At 45.8% G+C, this 14,757-nt stretch overlaps 1 protein-coding gene across 1 annotated transcript in view; it reads left to right on the top strand.

Moving 5' to 3' along the window:
- The window catches only part of WLS (Wnt ligand secretion mediator), a 38,894-nt gene extending 26,396 nt beyond the window's left edge, over positions 1 to 12,498 (top strand). Inside the window, exons 4-12 of the mRNA XM_035123294.2 lie at positions 284 to 445; positions 3,034 to 3,170; positions 3,521 to 3,689; positions 4,878 to 4,975; positions 5,286 to 5,349; positions 6,767 to 6,910; positions 8,999 to 9,082; positions 10,454 to 10,607; positions 11,686 to 12,498. Of these exons, the coding sequence (XP_034979185.1) occupies positions 284 to 445; positions 3,034 to 3,170; positions 3,521 to 3,689; positions 4,878 to 4,975; positions 5,286 to 5,349; positions 6,767 to 6,910; positions 8,999 to 9,082; positions 10,454 to 10,607; positions 11,686 to 11,795 (1,122 nt within the window). The 3' untranslated portion in view covers positions 11,796 to 12,498. The remainder of the gene's footprint in view (positions 1 to 283; positions 446 to 3,033; positions 3,171 to 3,520; positions 3,690 to 4,877; positions 4,976 to 5,285; positions 5,350 to 6,766; positions 6,911 to 8,998; positions 9,083 to 10,453; positions 10,608 to 11,685) is intronic.
- The last annotated feature ends 2,259 nt before the right edge of the window (positions 12,499 to 14,757 follow it).

Genomic DNA, 14,757 nt, shown 5'->3' on the forward strand with positions numbered 1-14,757 from the left:
GCTGATTTTTGAACCTTTAGTTACCATTTGTGGAAGGCAAAATTATTGAGGGGAAAGTATTAGTTAAATGTATTTCTTTTACGTTTCACACATCCTAAGCCTAAGCTAATGATGTGCGAAGATAGGGGAGGGGTTGTGTGGTTTTTTTAAAGAAACATCTCCATCTCTCATTACCCTCCCGGGCTAAAATAATCTGCCAGTTTACAAAATGTAGGCATTTTTAAGAGCACTTGAAAAACCAATGCTGACGGTTGTCTTTTTCCCTCTCCTGGTGTTCCAATAGACTATAGAGAATGAAGGCAAGTTCTATGACTGTGAGGTGCTTCCATTCATGGAGATTGGAACTGTTTCTCACAAATTCTACCTTATCAATATCCGTCTACCTGTGAATGAAAGGGAACGCATCAATGTGGGAATTGGAGAAATCAAAGATATCAGTCTAGTGGTAAGTGTTCATTTATTGATACGATGCTGATTTCCCTTTTCCCTGTAAACTTAAAAGAAACTGTAATCGCTAGGGCAGGGGTCAGCAAACTTTTTCAGCAGGGGGCCAGTCCACTGTCCCTCAGACCTTGTGGGGGGCCGGACTGTATTTTGAAAAAAATATGAATGAATTCCTATGCCCCACAAATAACCCAGAGATGCATTTTAAATAAAAGGACACATTCTACACATATAAAAACACCAGGCAGGCCCCATAAATAACCCAGAGATCCATTTTAAATAAAAGGACACATTCTACTCATGTAAAAACATGCTGATTCCTGGACCGTAAGTGGGCCGGATTTAGAAGGCGATTGGGCCGCATACGGCCCCCGGGCCTTAGTTTGGGAACCCCCGCGCTAGGGTGTCAAAACATATATTGTACGGGATAGCATTTGGAACATGGGTAGGCAAACTAAGGTCCGCGGGCCGGATCACGCCCAATTGCCTTCTGGATCTGGCCCGTGGACGGTCCAGGAATCGCCGCGTGGATCGCCAGCGTGTGTGTTCTTTCCCTCTCCCTCCCTCTTCCTCACACGGCGGCGGCGCCTCCTCCCTCCCTCCTCCTGGCTTCTGCCCGCCCTGCCTAGAGAAGGAAGGGGGCTGGGCTTTGTTGGTGCCAGCAGCAGCAGCAGCAGCGCTTGAGCAGCCACCATTTTAAGCAGCCCCTTTCCGGAGCCCTTTTGCGTGCTGCTCATTGTCCCTCCGCCGCCACCAGCCCCTGCCACTCACAAGACACAGGTAAGCAGCCACCGTGGCTTGTGGTGCTCTTGCATCATTTCCCCCCCCCCCCAAAAAAAATTGTCCGGCCCCCCACAAGTTCTGAGGGACAGTGGACTGGCCCCCTGATGAAAAAGTTTGCTGACCCCTGCTTTAGAAGGTGGAGACTCTTAATGAAATAAGATCATAATGGGCAACCCTGCCAACATGCCTTCCAAGTATTTTTGTGTCAGCTTTCTTTTTATTTAAAAAGTGTGTAAATCAGTCATGCCATGCTGCTCTGTTCTAGGGAATTTTGGGTAAGTTAACAGCAAAGTGAGCATGTAATACGGTAATCCTGTTTATGCACCGCCAAAATCCATGTGTAATAATTCTGCTCATGCAAGTAAAGTAAAGCAGTTCCCCCCCCCCCAGACACACACCTTGCTTTTAACCTCCTGTTACCTAATTTGACTGTAAACAGATCAAGAAGCCAGAGTTGTCAACCAACAGAGTAATAGTTAATTAGTCAGCAGGCTAATGAATGAACTCTCTGGGATGTTTTGATTCTGCTTCAAGATTCTTTTTCATGTTAAAATGGGCATTCAAGAGAACTAAGCCGCAGTTTTATAGTATGAATGAAAAAAAGCACAGATGTGGCTTCCTGAATCTTGCTTTAAGAAAGAACCAGATTACCAAAAATATGAATCCTTTGCTCTCTACAAAGAGTGCATGAAGTTACAGCTTCTTCAAAACAAGTGAAGGTGTATAATTAGGCAGTTTGTGTGGAATGCTGTCCCTGCTCAGAGCCTCCTTGTTCCCTGGGGATTTCTCCCTCTGTCATTGCTCCAGCTATTATCCTCCCCTTCCCCCACTGCATTAACTAGCTTGCCACTTGCTGTGCTAGGAATGGCTCTCTTGATTGCCAGCAATTCTGCCTGGCCACCAGCCTTTGCCTGTCACATGCCACCTGCCTTTGGGTGAAAGTGTGTGAATTCCACCTGAGAAACAACACCTCCTTTCTCCTCGAGGTCTCTGGACGACCTAAAACAGGGGGAGAAAGAGAGATTGAGAAAAATAGGTTTACCAGGACTGGATTACAACTGCGGGACTTAAATATTGGTCTCATTTTGATCCTCTTGTTAGGACTATCTAATATGGAAGTTAATATCCCACCCCCAAATTGACATTTTTCATAATACAATACAATACAAGCTAATCTAAATTGAAAGAAAGAAAGAGAAACAAAATGCAGCATCTTCTCTCAAAGGTAGATCTTGAACTCTTGTCTCACACAGAAATGGGTGGACTCTCCAAGCTCCACCTGGGAGCTTTCTTTTCTTCTCCCAGCCTCTTCCCCCACCCCACCAATATCTTCCCTTTCCTGCCTCTCACACACAGGGTCTTTCACCAGCCAGCCATTATCTTCTTGTGTGTACAATTCCCTCAGTGACCCAGAGTAGACAGACACACACACACACACACACACACACACACACACACACACACGGAAAAGAGAAGAAAGAACAATGTTAGAATGAAAGAAGAAAACGGAGTGAGAAATTAAAACTACTTCCGATTCTTTGTCGGTTACATATAAAAAGATTATTCAAAGTATTCACTCCAGGATGAAGTTAATCTGTTTTTCCAATATTTTCATTATTACACAGCTAATTGAAGAACTTGCTTCATGCGCTCGGCTTCTTCACAGGGCTTTCTTCCCTCCCCAAATATAGTTGTTACTTGAGTTTCACGATGTTTGTTGCAAGGCGCTGTGGTTAATGTCAAATGGATCTTAATGTTGGGAAAGTGAAGAAAGGCAGCGCTTTCAATTTGCTCTCGCTTCTCCAGGGTATCCATCAGAACGGAGGCTTTACAAAGGTGTGGTTTGCAATGAAAACCTTCCTTACTCCGAGCATCTTCATCATCATGATTTGGTACTGGAGGCGGATCATGCTGATGACGCGACCACCTGTACTCCTGGAAAAGTGAGTAAAGGTAGAGAACACAGGTGTAGCCTCCTGAATCTTGCTTTAAGGAGGAATCCTATTACCAAAGCTACGAATCCTTTGGTCTCTACAAAGAGTGCATTAAGTTATAGCTTCTTTGAAAAGAAGTCAGGTGGCCAGTGTATAATTAGAGAGAGTGTGTGGAATGTTGTCTCTGCTCTCTGCTCAGAGCTCTGCTCCTTCCCTTTGGATTCCCACCTCTGGCATTTCTCCTCCCCCACCCCCAGCACTACATTATTAAATTCCTTACAAATTTTTCATTGGGGTGAATGCAGCAGCAGTTTCTCTGAAAGGGAGCACTGAAAGCACTGTTGCTGTTGTTTTTCCAGGGTTATCTTTGCTCTTGGGATCTCTATGACCTTCATAAATATTCCAGTAGAGTGGTTTTCTATTGGATTTGACTGGACGTGGATGTTGCTATTTGGAGACATTCGCCAAGGAATCTTCTACGCTATGCTTTTGTCCTTTTGGATCATCTTCTGTGGAGAGCATATGATGGTGGGTATAATCGTTTCTGGGCATAATACTGTTTGTTTGTTTGTGCACGTGTGTGTATTTTTTATTGGCCATGGAGAAAATATTATAAGAGGGGTTTCCTCCCCCTTTCTGTAGAATAAAGGCAGGCAATCAGAAACATAGATGAATGTATCAGGTTTTTTTAGTCCATGGATTTGAAGCAGATGAGAAGGTAATTCTGTAAGTCGTATCAGGTGGGCAGAGCAATTCTACCCCTGGCCTGGCAGCAGCAGGGCATGATGGAGCCACACGGCTTCCACCACATCCAAAGCCCCACTGCTAATGATATCCGGGATAAGGGACTGGTAGAACCCCTGCTTCATTGGCATGGCATTCGGGGCCCAAATTGCGCCAGATGCCATCACAAATGGATCCCGGGTCATCTCAGTCCCACTTCACCCTCAAAGATGGTTTTGAGGAACTAACACTATTTCAAAGCGTGCTTCAGTAATACTTACTCTTCACCTGCTTTAGTGGCATACATTGGTTACACAGGTAAATCATTATTATTGTTTCTTTCCTACGGGTTATCTCCCACTTCGACTACTGCAATGCGCTCTACGTGGGGCTACCTTTGAAGGTAACCTGGAAACTACAACTAAATCCAGAATGCGGCAGCTAGACTGGTGACTGGGAGTGGCCGCCAAGACCACATAACACCGGTCCTGAGAGATCTACGCTGGCTCCCAGTACGTTTCCGAGCACAATTCAAAGTGTTGTTGCTGACCTTTAAAGCCCTAAATGGCCTTGGCCCAGTATACCTGAAGGAGCGTCTCCTCCCCCATCGTTCAACCTGGACACCGAGGTCCAGTTCCGAGGGCCTTCTGGCCATTTCCTCACTGCGAGAAGTGAGCTTACAGGGAACCAGGCAGAGGGCCTTCTCGGCAGTGACGCCCGCCCTGTGGAACGCCCTCCCATCAGATGTCAAGGAAATAAACAACTATCTGACTTTTAGAAGACATCTGAAGGCAGCCCTGTTTAGAGAAGTTTTTAATGTTTGGTGTTTTTTATCGCTTTATTATTATCATTATTATTATTATTATTATTATTATTATTGCCGCCCAGACTGACTGATTTACACCCGCCCAGGGCAGGGTGTAAATAATAAATTATTATTATTCTTACTACCCATTTGCAAATCATTCTGTTGTCTCCTAATTTTATTTTTAGGATCAGAGTGAACGAAATCATTTCTCCGCTTACTGGAAACAAGTTGGACCAATAGCTGTGGGCGCCTTCTGCCTCTTTGTCTTTGACATGTGTGAGAGGTAACTGTGGAGACTTTTTATTTTTAAGAGGGTTCACATAATCTTAATGTGTTTGGTTATAGGTTTTTTTTAGTTCTAAAAAACGGCTTATGATAATAAGAAAATAATTAATGCCAGAATATTGTTCCAGCTGTAAATGTTCTTTGAATTTTTCCAATACATATAGAGTCAAGCTTTGCTTGCATGAAACCAACAGAGCTCTCCTTGAGCATTGCTCTGCCTCTGGTCCTTCCAGATATCAAGTGGGGGGGGGGCTTATTGTATACTTTGGTGTGTATAATTTAATCTGCTTGTTCCTTTCCATTTCCAGAGGGGTACAATTAAAAAATCCTTTCTACAGTATCTGGACCACAGATGTTGGCACTGAACTGGCTGTATCCTTTCACTGTTCTCATCAACAAAGGCTGTGTGTTTCGCTTCTCACAGGGTGTTGGGAAAGGGGCTGCATTTTCTTCAGGGACTTTCTGAGCACACTGAAAAACCTGTTGACTCTGTTGACATGGACAAACTGATAGTAACTTTTCACATAAATATTATGGACCACCTCTGGTATCCTTTGAATGTATTTCATGAGTTGATTTGATGGTGATTCTCCTGTAGAGAATATTCTATGGGAATATTACTGGAACAAGAAACAAGCATGTTGTTGTTTCTCTGCCCGGGTAGCTAGTTGGAGGACACAAAAGTGACTAATCAAGCTACAAGGGCGGTGATAAAAGTTGAATAGCTTTGCTGTGCTTTTAAGCTTGCAGACTGAATCTGGAACAGGTAAACTCAGGCTTGTGGAATCCACTTGCTTTTGGGGTGGGGGTATTCTTGTTTGGGTTATTTTTGCTTGAACCTTAATGTTCGCCAACCATACCTGCTTCAAGAGAGCAGACATACACTGAGAGTTAAGGGCCAGGTCACATACTCAGCCCAGCCATCTTGTTTTAGCGCAACAAGGTGGCGCTGGAGTCTAAACCGCTGAGCCTCTTGTGCTTGCTGATCAGAAGGTTGGCAGTTCCAATCCGCATGACAGGGTCAGCTCCCATTGCTCTGTCTCGGCTTCTGCCAACCTAGCAGTTCGAACGCATACCAGTGCAAGTAAATAAACAGGTACTGCTGTGGCGGGAAGGTAAAGGGCATTTCCATGCGCTCTGGCTTCCGTCACAGTGCCCCGTTGTGCCAGAAGCGGTTTAGTCATGCTGGCCACATGAACCGGAAAGCTGAGCACCACAACCCGTATTCGCCTTTGACTGGACTTAACTGTCTAGGCCGGGGTCGTGTAGCACAACAGCATGCCTGTGAACCTAAAAACATCTCTGCTGAGCTTGCTCGTTTTTGGAAACCACATGCCTGGGCCAGAAGCACTTTCAAACGGTTGCTAAATTCTTACTAGGCTAATGTTCTGCTCTGGCTCCATTGCACCCCTCCATGCAGCAGGCCTTTCCTTAAGATTGCAAGGTGGCTGCTGCTTCTGAGCATCTTCTCTGTGTTCCAGCAGAATAGAACTGACAATTCCAGCTGAGGTTGTTTTAGCCTCCTGACGTTTTCAATATTTTATCCCACATTAATGCCATGTCAAGAGCCAAGGGGAACAATAGCAGCGCATCAGGCCTGGGACTTCCTGTATGCTCTGCCTCATTTTTACACGCATAGTAAATGTAACACACACTTATCCTTAAGCTTATCCTTAAGAACAGAGCCACGTTGTGTTAACTTTGCAAAGCCAACTGAATTGCCCGTTGTTGCTGTCTCCACCTCGTGTTTTACTGTGTGTATGTCGAGTAACTTAACTTTACTGCTCAGATGGCATTTATTATCGTTGCCGGAATATGCCTCTGCCTCTACTTCTTGTTCCTGTGTTTCATGGTGTTTCAAGTGTTCAGAAATATCAGCGGCAAGCAATCCAGCCTCCCAGCAATGAGCAAAGTGCGCAGGCTTCACTATGAGGTAAGGAGCCTGAGCAGTAATGTCTTCTTTTTAAAAGGCCACTTTGCATCAATATTCTGATCAGGTTGCTAGTGAATCATAACCAAAGAGCGGAGCTTGTTTTGCCACTAACAAGGGCTTCACGGGGAGAAGATACAGGATGGTTTTAACAGTGCCAAGTCTGGACCCCCTAAACCAGAGGTTTTTCACCTTGCCCATGGCTCCCTTGACCAACTACATTCTTTCTGTGACACCCCTGTGGGGCTCAGCAGCCCAGTTATGTCACCCCTTGCCTGCAGAGCTGGCAACCTCTCACCCTTTTTTGAACACCCTCCCTTGTGGTGTGTTCCCTCAGCCTCCTCTGCTCTCCTCTCCCCTCTCCTTGGGAGTCCTCCAGGCAGCGGCTGCAGCCCCCCCCCGGTCTCTGAGCTGCCCCACACCCCAAAAAGAGGTGCCTCCTCACGCCGCCCCACAGGGGCATGGGAAGAGGATGCCCCCAGCATTAGTGGCCCAACAGAGACTGGCCGAAGGTGGATGTGAGGCCACCATCTTGCCTTCGGAGGCAGCAGAGGTCTGCATGGTGGAAAGGTTCCCCTTCAGCAACAGGCACTCAGCTCCTAGGCAGGCCTTGCATGCAAGCAAGCAGAAGAAAGGCCAGAGCACTGCCTGCCTGCCTGCCTAACTTCCCACTTGTCCGTCCATTCCCAACAGCAAAGGTTGGTGGACTGGCTGGCTGGGCTCCCTCACCCGCTTGCTTGCTTACTCTGAGGCTACCTCACCTCCTGTCAACCAGCCCCAGAGGCACCATTCGCCTGTGGAGCTTGTAGCCACGGCTGCAACTAACAGCCACACCAGCATTTGGGATGGAGTCTAGTGCTGTCCATGGCACCCCTGACTGTCCTTCATGGCACCTCAGGGTGCCATGGCACACTGGTTGAAAAACCACTGGCAAGAAAAACTGATGAGCTCTGCGGAGTTGGCAAAGTTGACATATAAACTACATGAGAAGGACAACTGCGACTTCAAAGAAGAATGGGAACTTTTTACAAATTATTTAAAAAGACAACAAAAGGACCTGGACTCCATGGCAGGTTTTGAATAAACACCCCCAATTTATTAGTAGAACACATGATACATAAGGCTGTACTGTACAATTTTATAACATGCAGAAAATAATATGTACAAACTTAGAGGGGGGAGAGGGAGGGATGGGAAAGGGGGGGAATTGTAATTGGCTATGTATTGGAAATTTATACTGTTTTAAAAATCTCTTTTCTCTAATAAAAATATTTTTAAAAAGAAAAAAAAGAAAAACCACTGTCCTGGACATTACTGAAGGCATTATTCTTCTCCCCCTCCCCCAAAATAAAAACAAATACACCTGATTACACAGAAACTACAATCCTGTGATTCTGCAAAGCAGCCCAGGGGGTTTCACAAAGAAAAGAGTTGCGGTGGCGAATAAGCATCCCCAGCGAGTGATATCCATTGCGCTGCAGCCGCTGCTCAAGCAATTGTCCCAGGAGCCCCTTCCCCTTCCTTCATTCCTTGGCCATGCTTTTCAAGCTTTGCATTGGTAGCGGCTGGTAGGGCAGTGTGGGAGCTCAGTGTGATGCCTTCCCAATGCGTGTGTTGCTGCCCGTTGTGGAGCAGGGAGGCAGCAGGTAGCTCGGTGCAGATGCAGCAGGACCATTTGGCTGCTTCCCACTAGCTCACCTGCCCTCCTTTATTGGTAGCAGGCAGCAGCAGTGTGCGGCATTGGGAAGCCAGGGAAGCCACACCGCCCTGCCCTGTGCTGGGTGAAAGGTCCAGCACTTGCCGTGGTCCTCTTATATCCCTCTCATCTTACCTTCCATTGAGATGCTGCCAGGCAGCAATGGTTAAACATGCTGTATGTTGAATGCTCACCAAGCCAAAGCCTTAAGGGTGGCAAGCAAAACAAAGGCTTATCCCATCAGAAGAGATCAGGATATTGACAGCAAAGTTCTTTGAGACTAAAGGTGCTGACCTGACTGTCTCCCTCTTGCTTGCTTTCCCAGTAATCTTTGAAATATTTGAAGCGAAGTTCCCCCCCTAACACACACTTGTTATGTTTCTGTGTCTCCCTAGGGGCTGATCTTCAGATTCAAGTTCTTGATGCTAATCACATTAGCTTGTGCAGCCATGACCATAATATTTTTCATTGTCAGTCAGGTGAGTAAACTAAAAATGACTTTCCAAAGAGGTGTCGTTTCCCCCACCCCCCAATTGTTTCTATGTGGTGGTTGCGCTGTGGCCTTTTAAAACCTGCTAGAGAAACGTTATGGTGCTTTTGGGTAAGAGCTTTCATCTGGTCCTTCACCAATGACCTGTTGGAATCAACAAATAACCGTTGCATTCAGAATTTGGGGTGCTTTTTCTTCCGAGACAAGACCATGCGCATTTTGGGGGGGGGGGGATTTGGAGCTTTAACCATGTAGTAGAGATGTTGGAGAGCATGGGGGAATGGGGCCTGGAAGTGTTCCCCTATGAAACATTTACCCACACTGCATTGCTTCCAGAGGCAGCACAACGCATTGTGCTACCTGAGACTGGGCCCCCTCCATCTCCTCCTGCCCCCAGCTGACAAAACCGGGAGTACTCCACTCTTCTCCACCTGCTTGCTTGCTGTTGACAAAGCACAGGTGCTCCCTTACTAGGAAATAGCTCCTTCTTCCAAGTGACACACTGCAGAGAACGTCACCCAGAAAGTGCCAGCGCCTCTTTGCTGCAGTGGCGATAAATTACAGTTTGAAACACCGTTAAGGGAATTTTAAACTGTAACATGCCATTGGCAGTGCTGCAGATGACGTCACCTGCCGTTTGTTAAGGGCGCTGAAAGTTATTTGAAGACCTTTCCTTTTCCCTTCGCACAGGTATAATTCCCTGGGAAGAAGGATTAACTGTTAAGACCAGGAAACTTCTTCAGCAGGGGGACGGTCCCCTGTCCCTCAGGCCTTGTGGGGGGGCCAGACTATATTTTGGAAACAAACAAACAAAAAGGACGAATTCCTATGCCCCACAAATAACCCAGAGATGCATTTTAAATAAAAGGACACATTCTACTCATGTAAAAACACGCTGATTCCTGGACTATCCGTGGGCCAGACTTAGAAGGCGAATGGGTCAGATCCGGCCCCTGGGCCTTAATTTGCCTAAGTGTAATTTGCCTTAAGACACTCTTAAGAAGTGTAGTTCTGTGAGGGGAATAGAAGTCTCCGAACAACTAACTATCCTGTGAGTGTGGCTGTAGTGCGTGGCCAGCTCTGCAGGTGTCACATGGTGCATACAATTCCACCGCCTGAGCCACGCGGCCCATCATGGTTCAAGATAGGATTGGACCTGTTTACTTTTCTTCTAGTCATTGTATGTAGAGAAAGCAAACCAGTAAGGACACGCCTAGGAATGAGGAGTCTGGAAAAGGAATGGGAGTCGCGATTTCCAACACAGAAAGGGCCGTTTCTCTAAGGGTGCGGTTGGGATTCGGTTGTTTTTCCTGCTTGCTCTGTTCCTCACTTGGTTTTACCTTCTCTTTCTCCTGGGTAGGTGTCTGAAGGCAGCTGGAAATGGGGCGACTACACCGTCCAAGTGAACAGTGCCTTTTTCACAGGGATTTACGGGATGTGGAATCTTTACGTCTTCGCTCTGATGTTCTTGTATGCTCCCTCACACAAAAACTACGTCGAAGAGCAATCGAACGGTGGGCTGATGCAGCAGTGGCTTGGGTTGAAGCCACCTCACCTTTTTTTTTGTTTTTAATAAGACAGGGGCTTCAGTGTGTTTTAAGTCTGGGTACCCTCTCATTGGTATTGGCAGCATGGAGTTGTGACTGCTGGAGTTGGCGGCATGGAGTTGTGACTGCTAATGGATGTTCCTATGTTGAGGGTAGCCGAGGAAAACCTATATTGCGGTTTTGGGGCTCATTCTGCCTTCTGTTCTAATTATGAAGGGTTTCCTATAGGCATTTGGTGAGAACAGGATGCTAGACTTAGATGAGCCACTGACCTGATAAAGCAACGCTTTCCTATGTTTCTTTGAGTGTAAGGTGTGTGGAAGTTGTTCTGTAATTGCTGGTCGATCTCCGAGTGATGGGCAGTGTCACCACCAAGGCAGTGGCAAAAAAGGCTTTCTCTCCCTTGTCCCATCCCTTGTAAAGGAGGCTGCTGAGATGGTGGTGGGAAACCAGGAGTTGATTTTTTTTGTAACAGGACTGTTAAGTCCCTGTACGGAAAACAAAATCCTGAGCTGAACATGTATTCAGACAGAAACCCACTTTTCCTTTAGTGACGCGTAGGCCTGTTCTAAAAAGCTGGTTGCCAAAAGCATTCAGGGCTACAAGCCGTGATTAAGTCCATGGTAGTTTGGTATTTGAGGTATGCTATTTCACAACTGGCTCTATTTCACCTCAAAGTTTTAGTTAAAATAGTACACCCTTTTAACCTAAAGCCTGCCTGTGCCCAGTTGTGGCTAGATCATTGTGACCCAGAAATGTCATGTGGAATCACCTCTTTTGGCTTGTACTGATCGTGTGGACTGATCAGTTTAAGGATGTGTTCTTATGTACCAAATCCTGCCTCAGACAGAACTCTCAAAGACAATTCCTGAATTAAATCTCTGCTTTAAAGTTTGATGCAGACTTTTAAAAAGGTGTTCCCTTACTGCCAGCTTTTCAAAAAGAATATTCTCTTCCAAAGGCCCCATGGAGGCCTGTTCCGTGACTGTCCTCATGCCAAGACCAAACTTTTGTCTGAGACATGGCTTTATTTTATTTTTTCCAGGAGACCTGGGAGTAAACAGCGGAGAAGAGCTTCAGCTCACTACCACAATAACCCACGTGGATGGACCGACAGAGGTTTACAAACTGGCTCGCAAGGAAGCCCAGGAGTAACCACTAAAGCAGGACTCATCAGGCACAAACTGTGGGTGACACATGGAAAGGGTGATGATCTGTGTCTAAAATCATCCCCAAAGTGCCTGGCACTGATGGGGCATTTTCACGGAACGGTGGCAACCTGGTGGAAATGCTGCTTTGCTAGTAGTGTATCTTTCTTTTGACTCCCCCCCCCACAACACTCTTTAGTTTGTCTTGGGTGTTAACTGCAGAAGAAGCAGGGTGGGGTGGGGGATGATTGAGAGTGAGAGCTGGATGTATGGAAAGGAGAGGTGCCTGTTTCCATGTAGGACCTTTGGTTTAATACCTTATTCATTACCCACACACCACCTGCTCCTTCTGATATAGGGACATGATTGGGAAACAGAGTTGGAATACTTTGTGCTTCCCCAAGACAAGGTTTTTTTTATTCCACACTCCCAAAACCTACGTTCAGAACCATTTTTTGTTCTTTATTTATATCACACGTAATGGTTAATATTTACATGCTTTAATAAGCACATTCATGACTTCTTTTATAGTCTAGTATAAAACTACTTTTTGTAAAGTTTTGGTACAAATAAGGCCATTTCAGCTTTAAGTCGGGCTATTTGTGTGTGTGTGCGTGCGTGCGTGCTGTGAATACTAACAAGTCTATCTGGTGTAGATATCTTTTTATATGCCCTAAGAATCCCTGTTTACTTGTATGATACATAACCCACGGAGGTGAAAGGACTGTGTGTGTGCACTGTTTAATTCTTTCGTTCTGTTTCTATTTCTTTTCTTTTAAATAAATGCTCCACGTAACTTGGGGGACACTGTAGATCTTTTTTCCCTTTTTATACTATGAATAAAATATACAAATAATTCTTGCCTTTTGCTTATTTTATTTATTTTTTGGTAGGGAAACATATAAGCAAATGTTGCTGCTCTGTTTTAAGCTGTCTCCTTAAATCTATCTGCGGAAAGTGTGGCAGTGGAAAAGAGAATGCTGACATCTGCTGGAAATTGGGTGCATTCCAGTGGACCATTGCCCCTGCATAGGTTCAGAACTGTAAACCTAAGTCAGGTAAATGGATGGTGATGAGCATTTGTTTGTGAGAGAGGGGGGGGAAGACAGAGAGAGAGAAAAAAATCTTTCATTGCGCCAAGCAGCATTCCCCTTTTTTGTCTATTGCACAGAGCTGGACTCAGTTTTCTAGAGAAGAAAGAAGGGGGTCCCTTTATCATCAAGGGGGTTAGTGATGCAATTCAGTTTAAAGGGGCAGGTCTTAACCAACACCCCGCCGAAGACTTAAGAAAGGCTAAAACCAAAGCCCTCTGCAGGCATTATCTTCCACGCAATTGTAGGTCTGTAGGTCAAAAAATGGGGGATAGCCACTACCTCCACACACACACACACACACCGCCCAAGATGAGCCCTCTCCCAGAGGGGAATAGCACATGTGGCCTTGCTCTCCATGTGTTTATGATGTTATGGAGGATTTATTAAATTTATAGCCTGCCTTGCCTTCAAGGAGCTCAGGGTTTCATGGTTCTCCCTCTCGATGTGTTTTCATCCTTGCACCAACCCTGTAAAGTGGGCTAGTTAGGACTTCCGGTCTGTCGCGGCGGAGAGAAGGACGCAGGGACTTCGCGCGCCGAAGTCCCTGGCTTCGCGGAGGGGGGGGGAAGTCCGCAGAGCGAGCGGACTCCCCGTAAAAGCACCAGGTAGAGAGTCCCGGTGACTCACGCGCCCAGCGGCTGCTCCGTTTTGCGGATCCCCCGCTGCCCGAGAGCTCAGTAGAGCGATCGAGAGCCGGCGGGGTGGAACCACGGGAGCCATTTTGGGCTTAATCTTACCTCCGAGAAGTGAAGCTCCGAGTCCTGACCCGGCAAGCGGCGGATTCTTCCGAACAAAGTTAAAGGTTTCCATAAAGTAAGTGGAATTTTGATTACGGACTCTAAATTTAACAATTGGAAAAATAGGAGAGACTTTAAAGTAACGGAAGTCGGTCTCTTCCTAATGGAAAACTGGGAGGCGCTTTAAAAAATCTTAAGCCGAACGACGAAAAGCATTTGGAATTGTGGACCCGAGAGAAAGAAAGACTTTTTCGAACCCTCTCAACTCCCGAGTCCGGCACCCCTTGAGGTACAGCATTAAAAAGGGGGAGAGTGTTTTGACAGCTGTCAAAAGCTGTCAAACTGTCAAAAGACCGGTGGATTTATTGCACTGTTGTGATCAGTAAAAATTGACTGAAAATGCGTTAGAACTATTTAACATTGGAACTAAGAATGGATTTGTGATTGAATCAAAAGACAAAGGAAAAGAGCAGCCAAAATGGAGTCGATCGTCTAAGGAAGGAATTTTCCAGCACCCTTTGTTCTCCACCTCCTGTTTGTCTGCGGTTAGGAAAAGTATGAAAACAAAGTACTCTCGAGCCTTCCAGGAGGCTGTGCTAAACTATCTACAAACATGGGAGGACATTTACAAGGAACGGCAACATCCCAATTTACCAGCAGCTGAGGTTGAAGTCCAAGTCCAGGACTTAGAGGAAAATTTGAATTTGGAGACCGTGGAGATTGAGACTGGTTGCCAGGAGAAACAATTTGATGAAAATTTTAAAGAGGACTTGGACTTTAAAAAATATGCTTGGGATGAAGCAAAGTATGGACTTCAAAAGGAAGAAAAACAAGCAGAGCAAGAAAATGAGAAGCAAAGGAACTTGAGGTTTAATGGACTTGAAGATCCTGGAGGGGTTGGAATGTGGGGTGATGTCAGTGAGGAATGGGAAAGACAGGGGCAGAGGGGGACAAGGGCCTGGAGACGGACATGGGAAAGAATGGGTGTGGGATGAAAATTTTAGTTAAAAGTTTTACTTTTAGTTTTTGAAAGACGGTTTTCGAAATTTTGGCCTGTTAACGGAAATGCTGATCCAATTGGGGGAAAAGACTTAGGGAGAGGAGATGGAGTGTAAAAATGAAAGAAAATAAGCTGGGT

This window comes from Zootoca vivipara, chromosome 7 (assembly GCF_963506605.1).
Source record: "Zootoca vivipara chromosome 7, rZooViv1.1, whole genome shotgun sequence".
In the NCBI taxonomy this organism is placed as follows: Eukaryota; Metazoa; Chordata; class Lepidosauria; order Squamata; family Lacertidae; genus Zootoca; species Zootoca vivipara.